The 18998-nt window shown below is 43.1% G+C and overlaps 1 protein-coding gene across 1 annotated transcript in view; it reads left to right on the forward strand.

Moving 5' to 3' along the window:
* Window positions 1–18998, forward strand: part of Plekhh2 (pleckstrin homology, MyTH4 and FERM domain containing H2) — a 108548-nt gene that overhangs the window by 57861 nt on the left and 31689 nt on the right. Inside the window, exons 12-17 of the mRNA XM_041631350.1 lie at window positions 1633–1769; window positions 1868–1978; window positions 2343–2429; window positions 4122–4280; window positions 10332–10412; window positions 14442–14621. Of these exons, the coding sequence (XP_041487284.1) occupies window positions 1633–1769; window positions 1868–1978; window positions 2343–2429; window positions 4122–4280; window positions 10332–10412; window positions 14442–14621 (755 nt within the window). The remainder of the gene's footprint in view (window positions 1–1632; window positions 1770–1867; window positions 1979–2342; window positions 2430–4121; window positions 4281–10331; window positions 10413–14441; window positions 14622–18998) is intronic.

The following is an 18998-nucleotide window of genomic DNA, read 5'->3' on the forward strand; positions in this document are numbered from 1 at the left end:
CCGCTAAGTGGCACCTGTGCTTTAGGAACGTCTATGTGGCCTTGTAGATGTGTGGATCTTCTGTGTTGTACGGAACCACCGCTGTCTTCAAAGCCTGGGACTTCATCTGGAGCCGCTACGCTGTCTCTGGGGCAGTGTTTGGGCTCCCACTGGTTTCAGTTTCCTTGCTCTAACTTGGTTCTCTGTGGCCAATCAGGTGATGTTCCCCCCCCCCCTTTTTTCTCCTGAGAATGCAGCTGCTAGCTTTATAATAACTGTCGGGCTACTTTTATATCTTCGATCTCATTTCCTCCTTTCTTTTCCTTTACTCAAGTCTGGCCTCACTGTGGCCCTCTTGTTTACAGATAAAAAAAAAAAAAAAGACCCTAAAACCTATTCTGTTTTGAGACAAAATCTCTTGAGGCCAAACTAACCTTGCACTATAGCCCAAATTTGCCTTATACTGCCTATCTTCTTGTGTTCACCTCCTGAGTGCTAGGCTTATTTATATGTGTGCACCGTCCTGCTAGACTCCCCACATGTTTGTGTAACTCAGCCCCCTCGCCTTCATCACGCTGCTCAAATGTTGCGCACTGAGATCCGCCCTGACCACTCCCTTCCGGTTGTCGTTCTTGCCATCCATCGCTCGCTCACTCGCTCCTCCCCTGTGCTCCAGTCTGCTCCAGACCTCACTTTTGCTGCCCTTACTACCTGTTGGGCATCTCTTTCCCTTCACTGGACTCTGTCCCAAGAGGACTCAAATGTGTCTTTTGTTGTAGGTCTTAGGCCGAGCACCTCGAACAGAGCTTGGCACATTGGGCCTAGGCTTGGGATCTGAGGTTTGCCCTCCAAAATCACCCCGGCCTAGTTATTTGACTTTGGACAACTCCTCCCATCTCTGGGCTTTCACTCCTTAAACAATGAGGACATTAGCCAGGGTGATGGCTGAGGTTCCTCATGGCTGGTGTCTACGTCATACAATGGTTATTTGTCTGAACCGTAAGTGAAGGCTAGAATACAGGAGTGGAATTACCGCCACTTCAGTGAACGGGTTTATTTTAAATGCACGATGGCCTAAGGTCTTGACGTCATTTACTATTTATAAAACTCCAGTTGTATCTGTCATCCATGTACGGCTTGTAACTCACAAGACACTTTCTAAAAAGTCAGCTCAATCATTGGGGAACCGTCCCATTGAGTTTGACTTCATAGTTGTGTGTCTTTAAGTCTTATTGCTTATCTTTCATGGAGGAGAGTTAAAGCCAGTAAGCTGACAAGTAGTTTATTGGATGGTCATGAAAAATGCTATTGAGGTTCAGCATTTATTTTTCTATGTATGACCATAGAAGTACATATATGTTAAATCTTTACTAAAAGATGCAGTAGTGGACTTGCATGATAAATTGTATATGTGAGAACACCCACAATTCCAATCATACCAGAATATTATTTATGTTCTTTGACTTTCTTGGAAATTTGTGTGACAGTTCCAACCCCTGAGTTGCATTTCCTGCATTAGAAGTTCTCCACGGCCAGAGGGATGGAATAAATCTTGCAAAGGGAAGTTTACGATGTAGGAGTTAGCTGCCATCTTTAGGAGGACCCGCAGCTGCAGGAAGAAAACTGACTCGGTTTATATCTTTGTTCTCCTAGGCGTGTCTGTCTCTTCCGTGGCGTCGGAGAGCGACTACGCCATCCCACCCGATGCCTATAGCGCGGACTCAGAGTGCTCCCAGCCTGAGCAGAAACTCCCTAAAACCAGCTCATCCTCCAGTGAGAACGGGAAAAACGTAAACAGTGACTCAGACTTTGAAACATTAATGAATCTGTTAGTTTGACTTCCCAAAGGAAAACAAAACATCACTCTCAAATGTTTTCTTTTCATTAGGAACCCTTAGAAAAATCTGGCTATCTACTAAAAATGAGCGGGAAAGTCAAGACTTGGAAGCGGAGGTGGTTCGTCCTGAAAGGCGGTGAATTACTTTACTACAAGTCTCCGGTGAGTGGGCAGTGGCCGTTGAGATCTGAATGACTCTCACTTTGAAACAGACTCTCAGTATTTTCTTTCCCTGTAATACAAAATTAATTGCGGGTCCCAGAGGGATGTCTCAGCACTGGCAGAGGATCCTGGTTCCATTCCCAGCACCTACATGGTGGGCTCACCTGTAACTCCAGTCCCAGGGGATCTGAAGGCCCCTTCTGACTTGTACAGGCACATGATGTATAGACACCTGTGCTAGTAAAATAGCCATACACATAAAGTAAAATTAAGGTTACCATTTGAATTATGCATTAATGATGGAAAACAGTTCCTGTAGCTGCTGGTATAGCTAATCTGTGCTTGCCTTTCTCCTTTTGTGCAGAGCGATGTAATTCGGAAACCCCAGGGCCACATTGAACTTAGCGCATCCAGCAGTATCTTGAGGGGTGATAACAAACAAACAGTCCAGGTGAACATCTTTTCCATTTATTATTCTTTTGGTACCATGAGAAACACTTCTCCATTGAGATTGGATTGTTTGATGCATTTTTATTAATTTTAGAATCACTTTGATACTCAAAAGACTTTTTAGTTAAAACTGTACTTGGAACGAAGTATGGGTATTTCACACCGCGACCCTATACCTTTCCTTCCTGTGTTCTTCCATGTTTAATCTCCTGGGCATTTTCAGGTCTCAAAACGTCAAGCTGTTTTAGGGGAACGTTATCCAGTAAATGAATTTCTGAGATGTTTGAAACATAATATTTTTCAGCCAAATTTGAAGGAAGCTTTTAATTAAATACTGGCTGGGAAGATGGACTCTGGCTAGGTCCACTCCTGACATAATACACTATCAAATTCAAGAATGTTTGTATTTTAGTATAGAATTGGACAGTGGCAGTTCTCCCGTGAACTTCAAAAAGGGAACTCTATTGGTGCCCCGAGGCACTGCACTGCCGAGTGCTATCAGAAGTGGCTGATGCCCATCTTACCCATAGCCCCGTTCAATTTAAAACATGCTCTTGAGATAGCCTGATATATCTAAATCCGGACACTTTGTTTCTGAAATGTTCAATAACCATTATTTGTTTAATCTTGTTCCTGTGTTGGGTAGAGGACATTTGCTAGAAAGGTTCAGGATTGATTCCCAGTAGACTGGAGATGCCTGGGGTTAAAATGGATGACTCAGGAAAAGCTTCAACATATGACTGCCAAGAATCAATTGTAGAGCCCTGAAATATTTGGGAAATTGGCAGCGTGGTTAATTTGAGACTGGACTATTGTGAGTTCTTAGTAACTGGTCACGTGTAGCACCAGGAATTGGTGTGGAAGTTCTTCTCATTTGTTTATAGTTCTTTATCTCGCTGCTGTCCCTGCAAGTCCCTCTTGCCCTGATAACTTTGTTTGTTTACCATCATCTGTCCAACAGTCAAGAGCTCATCACACTGTGAGGGGAAGAGGAAAGTGTGACAATTAAAGATGTAAACCGTGACCCTAGATTTAATAGTGTGAACAGTGTCAGGCCCACGGGCAAATGATTAAAGGTGTAAACTGTGACCCTAGATTTAGTAGTGTGAACAGTGTCAGGCCCATGGGCAAATGATTAAAGGTGTAAACTGTGAGCCTAGATTTAATAGTGTGAACAGTGTCAGGCCCACAGGCAAATGATTAAAGGTGTAAACTGTGACGCTAGATTTAGTAGTGTGAACAGTGTCAGGTCCATGGGCAAATGATTAAAGGTGTAAACTGTGAGCCTAGATTTAATAGTGTGAACAGTGTCAGGCCCATGGGCAAATGATTAAAGGTGTAAACCATGACTCTAGATTTAATAGTGTGAACAGTGTCAGGCCCACAGGCAAATGATTAAAGGTGTAAACTGTGACCCTAGATTTAATAGTGTGAACAGTGTCAGGCCCACGGGCAAATGATTAAAGGTGTAAACCGTGACCCTAGATTTAATAGTGTGAACAGTGTCAGGCCCACAGGCAAATGATTTTAACCCAGTGGTCATCATTCTCACACAGTGGCTAAAGAATTCTACATTTCCTTGGAACCAGGGAGTCTATGTAATGTGTTTGCTTTCCTGTCAATAATGATGTTTGACTGGACAAGGACTAAGTCACCATTAGTGCCTCTCCGGTTATTCCTTCTCCCATTCTAGCTGACCACAGAGAAACACACATATTATCTGACTGCAGATTCTCCCAATATATTGGAAGAATGGATTAAAGTGTTACAGAATGTTCTGCGAGTACAAGCTGCTAATCCACTTTGCCTACAGCCTGAGGGCAAACCAACAACCAAGGGATTGCTCACCAAGGTAGGACTCTCGAATGTACAGCAGCATCCTAGGAAGCTGCTTTGGTAAGCTGCATGCATCATGAATAATGGGGTTCAGATAATAATATGCATTTAATATTTTGTCTTGGGGTGGGAAGGGTGTTTTTTAGTATACTGCCCAAAATGGGGGAAGAGGATCTCAGAGATGGAAAGAAAGATAAATATGGCCACGTGCAAAAATATAAACGAAAAAATTAGGTCATTGAAATTGTGAAACCCAGTTAATATCCTTAATATGCAGTAAGCTTTGGCTGATAAGGTGGCTTACCAGTTTGCTGCCAAGGCTGAAGACCTGAGTTTGATCCCTAAAACCCACACAGTGGGAGAGAACCAGCTCCCACCAGTTTCTCTGACCTTCATACATGTGCTGCAGTGCATGCACATACACACACACACATACATGCACGCACACACACACACATACACAGAGCCACTTACTGTTAAAAATGTTTGAAACATCTGTTGGTCACTTTTGAGATGACACAGTAAAATATCTACAAATCCATGATGATATGCTTGTATTCTGTTTAAGAGGTGAAATTTTACTTCGCTGTCATTGATATCTAATGGGAATGTAGGCAGGTGGTATTCAGTAATATTTACAAAATCTGACCCACTGAGGTAACACTGGGCACCAGAAGTAAGAAAGAATTCACAAGCGTATTCAACAGAGACATGTGATGTGTTTGTGTGTGTGTGTGTGTGTGTGTGTGTGTGTGTGCGCGCGCGCGCACGCGCGTGTTTAAGCTAAAAGTTTGTCAGGAGTCTTCCTCAATCGCTGTCCACCTCATTTATTTATCCATTTGTATATTTGTTTGTTGAGTTCTGTTCTATCACTGAGCCCGACAGACTTCTGGACTGATTGACCAGCAAGCTTTAGGGCTCTTCCTGTGTCTGCACCCCCAGCATCAGGCTTTCAGGCAAATATGCCTCTCCTGGTCTTTCTCATGGGTACTATGGGATTGACCTTGGGTCCTCACGCTTGCGGTGACAAACACTTTGCTGAATCAATCAGCTCAGTCTTGTTTATTTCTTTTCTGGTAAAATATTTCATTACCACTCAAACATTTACTTTATTATCGGGAACTTCCTTGCATTGTGGAAAATATTCTTTTAAAAATGAATACAATGCTAGACTAAACCCATTCACTCTATAATTCATAACCATGAGTTTTCCCCCTTGTTTCAGAGAAATCGTATAGTAAACTCTTGAGTTTAATAGAAAAGAAGATATCCTGAGTGGAAAATGCAATGTCTTATAAAACAGGTAGAAAATGGAATGTCTAATAAAAATATTTAAATTGGCACCAAAAAAAAAAGAAAGAAAGAAAAGAAAAGAAGGTCTTGGCTAACAGTTGCTTTTCTTCCGGGCTAAGTTTCTGTTTGGTTGCTTGCTACTCATTTTATCGGGATGGTAATGTCAGCTTCTGCTCATATTGGGCGCACACACACATATACACAACTTTTCTTTCCACAACTGGCATTTTGTTTATTTATTGCGTGTATGTGAATTTAGGCAAATACATGTCACCACAAGCATGTGGAAGTCAGAGGGTATATTAGCTATGACTCTATTGCTATGATAAGACAACATGACCAAGGCAACTTATAACAGAAAGCATTTGATTAGGGCTTGTCTAATGTTTCGGAGAGGTTGGTCCGTGATGATCATGGAGGGCAGCAGGTGTGCACAATGGCAGTGGTTCACACCTCACCTATTGTCACAGGAGGGGGTGTTGAATAGTCCTTTCTCAGGGTCACCTAAGACCATCAGAAAACAGTGCTACTTACATTCTGACTCCCAACAGTAGCAAAATTACAGTTATGTAGCAACACAATATAATTTTATGGTTCAGGGTCACCACAGCATGAGGAACTGTATTAAAGGGACCATGTCATTGTTTCCAGTTCGTAAAGATATCTTACCTAAGAAACATTACCGACTAGCAAAATGGCTCATCGGGTGAAGGTGCTTGCCACACAAGCCTGGCAACCCGAGTTCAATCCCTGGAACCCGGGGAAAGGTGGGAGTGACCTCACAAAGTTGTCCTCTGACCCCCACACGGACCTCATGACTGTGCATCCACACCCACCCACCATACACTCTCACACGCACTATAATAACTGGGAGCCTAGGAGGCAGCAGAAGAACCTACATTGGAGGAGAGAGCTGGATGGGAAAGAAGGGCTTGGGGACTTGGCATCATTTAAATAACTGTTAGAGCAATAAAAATGAGAGAAGACATCCAGAAAAAAAATTAATGTAGACTTTTAGAGCAAGGGAGCGGAACATCCAAAATGTAAGGATGTAGGGGCATGGATGAAAACTCCTGAGGGTACTGTCATGGAGCCTGGCAGTGGAGCCCTTGGAGAGCACAGTGGGGTGGAGGCGAAGTGGGAGGCATGAGTGTGTGTGTGTGTGTGGGGGGGGGGGGGGTTATGGCTGTCTGTACTCGCCAGGACACCGAAAGAATCCAGCTGGGCTGACTGTGGAGTCACAAGAGGATGGGAAGGCATATGCCTGTGTTATAAGCTGAGGGAAGAAGCTATGAGACCTGGGAGATTAAGAATAAGACCCTGACGTGAGTGGGCGGGAATCTGGGAAAGGCACGAGGAAGGGCTGGAAGGAAGTGAAGAATGGTGTGAACGGGCGTCTGCATTCGAGGGTATGGAGTGAGGTCGCTTATACTGTCCTTGGTTTCCTTGGTCTCCCCAAGACAAAGGTGCTCCTGAGAGTGGGAAGGACTGGGCGTAATCACTGACCATGTGTGTAGTCAGAGACATTGGGTGTTTATCCGTGTTGCCAAGGGCTCACAGAGCTGTGCTGTTTAGAGTTCGTGTTAGTTCTTTTTCTCTGGTGTCTTCAACGCCCATATTAGAAGCAGAGACTTTACAGGGGACAGGAGCATGGTGACTTTTTCTGACATCATCATATATAAAATTTCAAATGTGAAATGTATTTGGAAGAATTTTTACAATAAACACCGATATCCCTACCTCCTGGATTCTACAATTAACGTTATACTTGTTTTTCTTCATGCGTACCAAGGTGATGGTTTGAAGGGTATATTTTATTATAACATTTTGAATAACCCAAAGTAAAGGTTATAATACCCCTTCACAGATTTACCATCCACTCTCAAGTTGTTAACTATGGCCAAGACCATCTCAGACTACCCATCTACGATAGTGTTCTCCTTTCTCACACCCTCCGTGGGGCTATTCAAGGCAAGTGGAGGTGAAGTCATGCTGAATGGATTTGTTAGGAGCATAGGAATGTGATTTGCTCATAGACCCTGGAGCAAGAATTGTTTTATGATCAAACACGGGATCCCAGGTTGGCAGAGAAGGGAGAAAAGCCAGGCAGGGAGGGAGAAACTAGGAGATGCTTGAATCAGGGGACTCGAACCGGGAAGCAGGTCCGAGAACAGCCGTGTGAGAGGGCCGGGGAGTGCAGAGTGTAAGTGACAGAAGTGGGTGCTTTCCAGTGTGGAAAAGAAAAGTTAGGGTGTGAGGACGGGGCTGGGAAACATGAAACTCAGCAGTTCATTGGAGATGGACGAGCACAGCTGAAGATGCTTCAGAGGCAGGAGCGTGAGGGCCGGTGAGCCGCGCGGCCTAGGCCCGAGTGCTGGCTCTGCTATTCACCACCCTCGTGACCAGGAATAAGTTACTCACAGGCCCCGTGCCTCAGTGTCCTTACCTGTGGAAGGGGAGATAACCGTAATGACAACCCCTGAGGGTGTTGAAAACATGAAATATGCTTCATTTCAACATGTAAAGTGCATTCAGACAGGTCCCGACACATCAAAAGCACTTAAAATGCTAGGTACTGTCACCAGAGTCAGCGAGGCTGGTGACATTCTAAGGAAGAGATGACAAGCGAAGAGAGGAGACCGGGAACTTGTGTGCTGACATAGGCTCTCCAACTTTTATCAGCACTGATGCGGAAGGCTTCTGTTACCCAGGCAAAGGCAAAAGTGAGTTTTTAAGTGATTTGGTTTACCAAGCCTTTGAGGTCATGGATTTATCTTGTTTTTTTTTGTTTTTTGTTTTTGAGACAGGGTTTCTCTGTGGCTTTGGAGCCTGTCCTGGAACTATCTCTGTAGACCAGGCTGGCCTCGAACTCACAGAGATCCACCCGCCTCTGCCTCCCGAGTGCTGGGATTAAAGGGGTGCGTCACCACGTCCCGGCTTTGTCTAGTATTTTTGTCTGTATGATTTGCTTCGTTAAAATGTTTTCAGAAGCAGCGTTTGAAGAGATCTAGTGTAAGGTCTGTGTATAAAGCGGCTGTGTTTACATTTTTCTAAAGTGCAGCTTTCACAGGACTTGGGGAGGCGCCCCACTTACTTTTAGTTTAGATGTAACCATTGTTCTACTTTAAAAATAAATCACTTCCAAAATACATGACTTCTTTCGGAGCTGTGTAGAGAAAGCGGAAACAGTCCTGCAGAGCACTGTTGAAAAACCCGGGATATTCCTCTGGAAATAGAGCTTTCCAAATTTAATTTAACTGAGGCATGCCTTGCCAAATAAAACTTTTTGTTGTTGTCTTTGTTTCAAAAGGAGCTTTCTAAATCCATAAAAACATTAGTGGCAGAGCTATTTGTTTAAACCATCGCTTCAAAAGCCAAAGGGCTAGCTGGTTTTGTGGGTTTCACAGAGTCCATGTGTTTGGCGGTTTATATAGGAGGAAGGAAGTATTTATTGCAGCTACTATTATGTTTTTTTTTTATGTATTGTCTTATTTTGTCACATGATAACCCAGGGAGGGATACAATAATCTGGTGTTGTGGCAGGGTAAGTCACTTGCCTGAGGACAGAAGACTGTGAAGGAGAGAGAGAAAGCGCGCGCATGCGTGTGTGTGTGTGTGCGTGCGTGTGTGTGTGTGTGCGCGTGCGCGCGCGCTGCCAATGCCAGGGAAGTGGAACAGCAGGGTAGGTTCAAACAAGCACAAAATATTCTAAAGTGGGGTAATTGGGCTCTATCTTAGGCTTGCCCCTGGTGGGAATGGGTTTCTTCATGTTCTGGCAGAATGGAGGAGCAGTGGTATGTGTCTGGTGTAGACCTTCAGTGACTGTACCAGGGCAGGACTAGTGCAGGTTGGAACTCACAGTCCAGCGCTAGCTACAAAAGCCACCGGGTCTGACCCCTTCACGATCCTCTCCTCAGCAGATGATAGTGTCATCGGCAAAGACTGTGAACTCTTGCAGAAGGAGGCCATGTCGTGTTCACATCGGTCTCTCCCGTTTAACCTCTGGCTCCACACAGTGAAGGGCTAGAGGCAGATTCTGTCTCTGTCACTTACTGTGGACCTGAGTGGGACGGGTCTCAGCCTCAGCCTAGTGGAAGCCTTTGACAGCATTGCCTCATTCGCCTGCTTCCTTCTCGAGAAGGCGACACATTTTTGTTTTTTTATTCACAAAATCACTAGGATTCTTCAGGTTTTGATAATTTCTTTGTTTGACCATTAAAGTGCCAGCCCAGAGAGGCACCGGGTTATTGGAAATCTTTGAAATAAGGAAACTAAGAAATAAATCTATTTGTGAAATTGGCTCCTGATCCTAGACCTAGAACAAGAATGTTTTCGACCTTCCTAGTGCTGTGACCCTCATGTTACAGTAACCTCCAACCACAAAATTATTTGTTGTGACTTCAGACCTGTGACTTTGCTACTGTTATGAATCGTAATGTAAATATCTGTGTTTTCCAATGGCCTTATGCGACCACTATGAAAAAGTCATTTGAACCCCCAAAGGGGTCTTGACCCACTGGTTGAGAACAGTCGGAAGCATCGTCTGTGACACACAGCAAACTCTCAGGAAGTGTTGTGTGGTGGGCCGGGCTGTGTGATTGCTGTCAGCCGCTGTCACAGGCAAGTCTTGGCAGCGTTAGAGCAGTCCGCTCAGAATATCCCTTCCGCCTTGAGCAAGCTGCACACCCGCAGAGCGTCACAGAGAATGTGTAAACTGTACTGCAATTTTCCAGTCTTCCGGACTGCACTTTAATCCACTGAAATTTAATTTCAGGTAAAACACGGCTACTCTAAGAGAGTCTGGTGTACGCTTGTTGGGAAGATCTTGTATTATTTTCGCAGTCAAGAGGATAAGGTATGTATGGTCTTAATATCCCAATGAATGAAAGAACTTTGCTTGTGGCAGCTTAAATGTATTAATTTTTTACTTTTCTGTTGCTAGGCAAAAACTAGAACTTTGGGGAATTTTGGGGAATTTTTGCTGGTATATTTATAACTGGGGTAATAACTTACCCTTGATTGTAAATTTTCCCTCAGTGATTTTCACCCACCACCCTTCCTAAGAACCGGAAGAGCAAAGCTTTCTTTTATTCCCCTCAAGCCTTCACTTTGCCATGCTCCCCAGTGTTCTGACAGATTAGATGAAGCTAGGAACAGCCAAGAAGGACAGCAGGGGAGGAAAAGGAATCCGGGTTGTCGGATCCTCAGATACCTGGATACTGTTCATCCGTTTGTCCCTCTGTGTTCTGTCTTCTCGCTTCTACACTATTACCTCCAGGAACACGAGCAATCTTCACTTTGAAAGTAGAAAGATGGGCCGTCTGTCAAAAGGGAAATGGCCACCAGTCATTGTAGGCTCTCAGTAGTACCGCTGTAATATCACCGTGACTACATGGAGTTAGCCACGCTGTGTGGGCCACATGTAAATGATGGTATTAGCTCCATGCAACAGCAGCCCGCAGCTGGTTAGTTTGTTAATGATACTAGACTTGGGCCAGTGACCATATGGGTCAGTTATATCCCTGGTCCCTTTCACAGGCTGTGCTTTCAGGTCTACCAGCTGTATTTAACATATGGGCCATTGTTCCCTGCATTGCTCGTGGGATGGGGTTCCTCAGAAAAATGTACATTAGCTGGGTGTGGTGGCGCACACCTTTAATCCTAGCACTCAGTAGGCAGAGGCCAGCAGATCTCTGAGTTCAAGCCCAGCCTGGTCTACAAAGAGATTTCCAGGACAACTAGGGCTGTCACAGAGAAACCCCATCTCAAACAAAACAAAACAAAAATAGAAAAAGAAAAGAAAATTGAGGTTTTGATATGGAATTGGGGACACATGACACATGCTGGGGGAAACTATTGGAAGGTTCAGTAAGAGAGTTATTTCCAGAGAAGTTGAGGGGCTAGAGAGGTCAGGGACGAATGTGTCCCTAGTGGCCTTCTCCTTCTGGATGTGTCCCACTCTCTCAAGTTTACAGAAGCTCTAGACACGTCACAGCAGCTGAGGACCAAGCCCCAACACATGGGCCCTTGGGGACGGTACTTCATATCCAAGCCAGAACATACAGTGAATCCCATGACGCAATAACTGATTTAAACGTTGAGGTGACGAAGACTAGGATGTCATGGGGCTGCTGTGCCCGGAGCGCCTGATTAGCAGAGTACTGTTCTGTTTTATAGCAGAATTCATTTTCTTCACATTTTTAAAAACCTGCTTTTTATTATCAATGTGACCTTTTGCCTGATTATTTTACTCTTTTCCTACCTTTCTTTTTTTTCCCCAAAAGTGTAGATGAGTTTACATCTTTTTTCAGAAGTAAACTCTGTTTAGTTCTCAGAATAATAGCTTCTCTCTGTGAATTTATTACTCATTTACTGAGTAAAGACTCGCACTGTGGGGCTGGGGAGCTAACACAGCAGTCAGCAGCACTGGATGCCCTTCTAGAGGACCTGGCTTTGCTTACCAGCACCCACATGGAGACACTCATCACCTGTAGCTCCAGTTCCAGGGACACCCCTTCTGGCCTCTGCTGGCACCCACTGACACATGGTACACACAGAGAGACACACACACATGCACAGGAAATAGAAATAATTTCTAAAAAGTGCCAAAACCACATTCCGTGTGAATGATAGCGTGTTTAATTAAATCATCTTTGCTATTACCCAGCCACCAGGCGGATTTTATTTTGCTTTCTGCGCACTATTCCAGGAAGATGTCACTTTTCATTGGCTTCTAGAGGAAGTGCAAGTGCAGCCGTGTGACTGTCTGTAACAATGTCCCAGGCAGAAGGAGCACCCACTGCAAAGGCCCTGAGGCAGGAGCATACCTGCTGTGTTTAGAAAAGGGGGGAGGTGTCCATGCAGCTAGACTGGAACGTCTTTGGAAAAGACTAGTGAGTGGCGAGGTGAGGGCTGTCCTTAGTAGGTCAAAGTGAAATGCTGGCTCTCTAAGGGAGACAAATTTTACCTCTGTGTTGGTGGGGTTTTCAGTAGGCCTCAAAATTAAACTGACGCGGGACAGATTACAAGAGAAAAGTATACAGATGTGTTGGATGTACGTTGTGTAGAGCACACAAGGCTTTGTCAGGAAATGAAGACGCTATGAAGCTGGACATCTAGAAAACTGGACAAAGAGCAGTAACTTGAGAAAACAAGGAAAGGCCCAGGGGACAGGTTGTTGTAGCTGACTGGGCAGAGAAGTGCCTACCAGGATAGGCGGGGCTGAACAGGAGTTTCTGTATAAGCTTCCCGTCTTGACGCTAAGATTGTTTTCAAGCTTGTTACCAAGAGCATCTTCCATATGGGGCTTTAATCTCCTGCCTTGAAGGAAAAAAAAGGCGGGGAGACAGAGTGTCCCCCTTGCACCTGCATTTTTGTTTCACTTTGAAAATAGCTATAGTTCAAAATAAACTTTAGGCTGAAGAGGTGTCTTTTGGCACGCCGTGTCCTGCCGCCTCCAGCTTTTACTGAGTGAGACAAGACACACTGGAGGGTTTTTCAACAGAGCCAGCACATTATTTCCCCTGTCTCACAGGACACGAGGCGTCTATGTAGAAACAGACTGAAGGGAGTGAGGAAGATTCTAATTAGGAGACGGTTAGCCTAATCCGGTGCAGGGAGAGCTGTGGTCAGTGGTGGCTGTGGCACGCTCAGGAGAGACCATACCTTTCCAAAGACCTGTTGACAGAATTTATGTCAGGGAAAGAAAGGGGTCAGTGACGCTGTCGGTGGTTTTGGCCCCAACTTTTGGAAAGATGAAGTCACCGAGTGCGGTGGGGCAGGCTGGGAGGAGCAGGTGGTTGAGGTGGACGTGTTGAAGGGAGTTTGAAACGCTGTTCGACATCTGAGCCCAGATCATGAGTCTGGAGTTAGGCATTCGGGAGTAGCTAACATCTGCCGGGACTGAAGCCATGAGCTTGGATGAGATCACCCACCGTGTGTGTAGGTGGTCAGGACAAAGAGTCCAAGCACGGAGCCCTGGAATGCATCATAAAATGGATGATAGCTCATGTCTGTGTTTAGAACGGGCTTTTGCAAAGAATTGCAGCCAGGCGGCATGGGATGAATGCCTGTAATCTCTGGACCCAGGGAGTCAATGCAGGGGGATAACTACAGTGCCTGGATGTGTAGTGAGGCATTGCCTCAACACACTTCCTCCCCCCCCCCCCCCAACCCTCCAAAAAAATTCTTGCTATTGCAAACCTGGCCAGATGTTTAAGAAGTTATAAATCTGAAGAATGCTCTGTGATGTTCTTAACTAACATAAAAGTTTTTAAAACATGCTGAATAACCAGCGTGGAAGACATGTTTGTGTTAGTCAGTAAACGAATAGGTAAAATTTAACAAAGCTACCTGTAGGACAGTTTTCTTACCCTTATATTGCAATGGAAGAGCCACTGTTTTTCTCCAGGACGCGTTCCACGCTTTGATGAGTAGCCTGAGAACATTAGACATTTATGAGGCCTGAGGTGACTGTCATGTCAACTGCCTAGTTAATTTTTCTGTGAACAATATGGAGCCTGTGTCTACACTTTACCTTTTGATCCGCTAGCCCTTACCAAACCTCTCGTCAGTTCAGTGAGGAACACTGAATCCCCGGGGTATTTTGGCTGAAGTATTGCTAGATCAGGAATCAGTCGTTCGAGTCCAGCGGAATAACCTGACGCACTCATCCTTGCTCATTCTCTCCTCAAGTGTTAAATGCCCTCTCCTCACTTGCTTGTTACATGTCACAGTTGGGGTTTCTGCTCGTTGCTGTTAACGTTTGTAGCAAAGTGGAGGACCAGATTTCAATGAGTCAATCATTTTTTTAAGCGTGCCTTTTTAAAAGGAAGAAGCCAGAGGACCATTATAGCTTCCTGACCATTGCTAACCTTTGCTTCAGTTTCCTCTAGGTCAGATCAAGCTCTGGGAGGCCAAGGTGGAGGAGGTGGACAGGTCCTGTGACTCGGATGAAGACTATGAAGCCAGTGGACGTTGTCTGCCCTCCACCCACTACACCATCGTCATCCACCCCAAAGACCAAGGCCCAACATACCTGCTGATCGGGTCCAAGCACGAAAAGGTGAGTAGAGCCTTGGGGTTGGTCCGCAGGAATTCAGACTTCCTACTCGGGATATTAGTGATTTCAAGCCAATTTTATGGAAATTAGAACAGATTTGCAGGGTGGGCTTTAATATCTGTTTTATGAGATTCTCTGGAAGTGAACCTCATGCCAATCTTCAATCTGTTGACAGAAGCTGCGCCAAGATTGAAATTAATGGTGACCGTGGGGGACAAAAAGACTCTATGTTTAAAAATTATGTCCCTTAGGGCTGGAGAGATGGCATAGTGGTTAAGAACACTGACTGTTCTTCCAGAGGACCTGGGTTCAACTCCCAGCACCACACATGGCAACTAACAACTGTCTGTAACTCCAAGATCTGAGCTTCATAAAACATACATGCAGGCAAAATACCAAATGTACATAAAATAAAAATTAATTTTTTTAAAAAACGTTTGACCCTCACAGCATGTACATTCTTGGTGAATCTAAAGCCTCTAACACTTTTTGTCCTTTTTTTTTTTTTCGGTTAAAAACTCTGGTTTACAGACAACAAAAAGTGATTAATTAATTACATTTGCTATATATTTATAATTATATACAATTAAGGAAGAACCACAAACTGATGGGAAGAAAGTATTTATTTCTTGTATATATAATAGTATATAATATGTTTGTTGTATTTTGATGAAATTAACTATTAAGGAAAACATTAACTTTTCATTTTACACATTTGACAAAGAATAGTTTCCAGGTGAATTTAAAGAACTTAAAGAATTTGCTGTTGCGAATTAGGTCGGTCCATTAAATAACCAGGCCAGCTCAAGAATAACAATTATGTTTTAATGGTTATAAGGGGAAACTCACTCACACTACAAGAGTTGGAGGTTTAACTTCCTATCTGCCTGGCAAGCTCATAGAGAGCTCACCTCTGGGTCCTCCCAGTTTTTCTTCCTGTGCCCTAGGTAGCCACGCCTTAACTAGATGTGATTGGCTGAGTTTCCCCATCAACTTCCCCCTTTTGTCTAAACAAGATCGATTCAAACCCAATACAACTATATACAATAGGAACAGATACCAAATATAAAATTACAAACAATAAACAATATTAAGCAAGGAATGCATAACAAAAGTTTTACTAAATATTCTATTTCCAGCCTGGTCTACAAGAGCTAGTTCCAGGACAGGCTCCAAAACCACAGAGAAACCCTGTCTCGAAAAACTTAAATATTCTATTTCAAGGAGTCTAACTATTGCATTGAAATTAAGCTTGGCTAAATCATGAGGAAGGTAACTACGATTATCTAATCTTCAACTCCATCAAAGATCTGAGAAGGGAAACAATATTACTTGAGTGAACAGGAAGTGCAATCGAGAAACTTCCAAAATGTGCAACACAGAATATGGCATTTAAAATATTTTAATAACTTAGGGTTTTTCATGACAATGAGACACATCTGCTCCTGGCAGCACCAATCTACTTCAAGAGGAAGATGGGCATCGAAGAGGCTTCTTATGGAGTTTGTTAGCCATTTGGGCAAGAAACTGCTCTTGCCTGGACTGTTGCATAAACTAGACACAAAGAACCCGCAGAGAGAGGACTGATGAACTTGCCTAAAGGGGAGATGATCTTTCGGGGTTCCTGATTCATGAAAGAGTCTGCGAGACATTCTGCAGGATACAAGAGAAAATGACTGAACTGTCTTTGATTTCCTGCTTCATGGAAAAGTCTGCTGAATACTATGGGCCTGAAGGCCAAAGATAGATGCCCCAACCGTACAGAAGAACTTTGGGTGACTGTACAGGCAGCGAGATGTCTCTGTCATTTCTAGAGTTTTGGAAGTTGCTTAGTTCTTGTTTACTTAGGTAATATTATAGCCTTCTGGAGTCTTTGAAAGATATGTAGAATGCCTATCTAACTGAAATATATCTCTATATATCTAGAAAATCTAACTAACATGACTACAAGCTTGATTATTATCGATGACTATCCATTAACAACCTATATTTCCTTATACTACATTATATTTTTAAATGAACTACACAATCACAATACCTTAATCAAGAGCAGAAATACATATACATATAACAAGATTGACCTTAAATTTATATCAATAAACCAAAATTATTCATCTCTATATCAATTTAATGAATTTTTTAGTTTAAAAAAGATCTTATCTTAGCTGGGCTCTGGTGGCACATACCTTTAATTTCAGCATTCGGGAGGCAGAGGCAGGTGGATCTCTGTGAGTTCAAGGCCAGCCCAGTCTACAAGAGCTAGTTCCAGGACAGACTCCGAAGCTACAGAGAAACCCTGTCTTGAAAAACCAAAACAAACAAACAAAAGCTCTCTTATTTCGTCTCTGACTAGAAAGTGCTTTCTAAGAAAAATACACACGTAAGAAACTCCAGTGGCAGTGGCTGATAAATCTGACTTTACAAATTCAACAGGGCTCAGCACCTAAGAGCTTGCTGCTCTTGCACAGGACCCAGCTTTGGTTCTCGGAACCCACACAGAGGTTCACAACCCTCACAACGATCTGTAACTCCAGCCTCGAGGCCTCTGATGCCCTCTTCTGGGCTCCAAGGGCACGAGACATGCCATGTGGGAAACATGTAAACAAAACACTTAGACACTTCTAAAACCAAAATAAATAAACTTTTAATACTTAAAATCCTTTCTATCAAATAAGATCATAAATGCAGCTAGAATACATTACAAAAAACTCAGAACTATTCAGTGAATGGCCACTGTGTCTTTAAAATGCAAGTAATAAATTCTTACTCTTGGTAGTTGTGTTTTGAACACACATATCAGGCAAAATGCTCCATGGACCTCTTTGTCATTATAGATACTAACTGCAGAAGATGGTTTTATTCCATTGCCAGAAGGAAAAATAGAAGTACTTGCCTGTTGAAGTGTAGACCTACTTCTCTGTTTCTAGAATCTAGGCTCCCAAACATTTGCTTCTGTTGCTTCCTGTTTGATTAAAAAAACAAAACAAAACAAAACCCCCTATATTTCCATTAGAATAATGAGAGCTGGCCCACTGAAGAACTTATTAAGACAGTTAGTGATTAGTAATTGTAATTTAGCCTCTTCTATAACCAAAGAGATGGAATTGGTAAGAAATGACAAATTTTCAAATCGTCAAAAGATTTAAAAATTTTTTGTGAGTTCACCTCACTGGTCCTGGAGGAGCAAGAAGGCCCAAGAGCACTCTGGGAAGCTCCAGCATTGTCCGTTTGATGGGTTTCTGCCAACTCCTAGAGCCCATGTCCTCATCATGACCCCTAATCATTTTAAAGATTGGACACTGAGGAGGCCAGAGCTAGAGCTTGGCTGTAGACTGCTCATCACGCATGTGCAAGGCTTTGGGTTTGATCCCAGAATTTTCTTTAAAAGGAATACATACTGAGAAAATTATCACAAACTAATTGACTATATTATTTTTAAAATAATTTTATTTCAGAAATATTTTAAAATAGAAAGTGTAACAAATGCTCTTTTTAATTAACAAGTGTTACATGAGACAGTATCTTTTACCTGAAAAATTAACACTGAGTATTAGTATAATGCAGAAATTATAACGCTGTTTCAGTGTAATATCAACTATGTAAAAATTTAGTCTACACGCCGGGCAGTGGAGATGCTTGCCTTTAACCCAGTGCTCAAGAGGCAGAGGCAGGTGATCTCTGAGTTTGAGGCCAGTCTGATCTATAAATCCAGTTCTAGGACAGCCAGAGCTACACAGAAAAACCCAGTCTTGAAAAACCAAGACCAAAAATAAATAAATAAAAATCCAGTGTACACATGTGTTTCTACAGATGAAAAAAGGAAGTTGAAAAATTGGGTATTATTTTCTTATTTTTTTTATTTCTTCAGTATTCTGTATGTATTACTTTGTTAGTAAAATTTTAAATTGGATAGACTTTGTTGTATTTCTTAGACTACAAGAATTGTACATCTTAAAAGAATTTTAGCTAGCTAGCTGTATTTATTCTAGACTCTTACCATGTATTGTATTAATTTTATCTTGCTTTTCTAAGACGCATGTATAGAATATGGGGTAAAAGTAAAAAAAAAAAAATAGCATGAGCGTGTCTCAAGAGAGTAAGCCTTCCTGGGAGGTTTGCCAGCAAGCATGAGAACCCGAGCTCAATCCCTGGAACCCACATGGTAGGATGAGAGAACCAGATTCCCTCCAGTTGTCCTCTGACCCCCACATGTATGCACCCCCCCCATACATACAGACACCAAAATGTACAAATCAAAAATTAAAGAAAGTGGTTTTTTTTCTATTTCGCGCGCGCGTGTGTGTGTGTGGGGGGGGGTGTTGTTATTGTTATTTTTTTTTTTTACTGTTTTTGCAAGTTATTCCTTCTGGTGAAATCAAA

The sequence above is a fragment of the Microtus oregoni genome, unplaced genomic scaffold (genome assembly GCF_018167655.1).
Source record: "Microtus oregoni isolate MIOR12 unplaced genomic scaffold, Mior012 000036F_ref0000092, whole genome shotgun sequence".
Taxonomy (NCBI): domain Eukaryota; kingdom Metazoa; phylum Chordata; class Mammalia; order Rodentia; family Cricetidae; genus Microtus; species Microtus oregoni.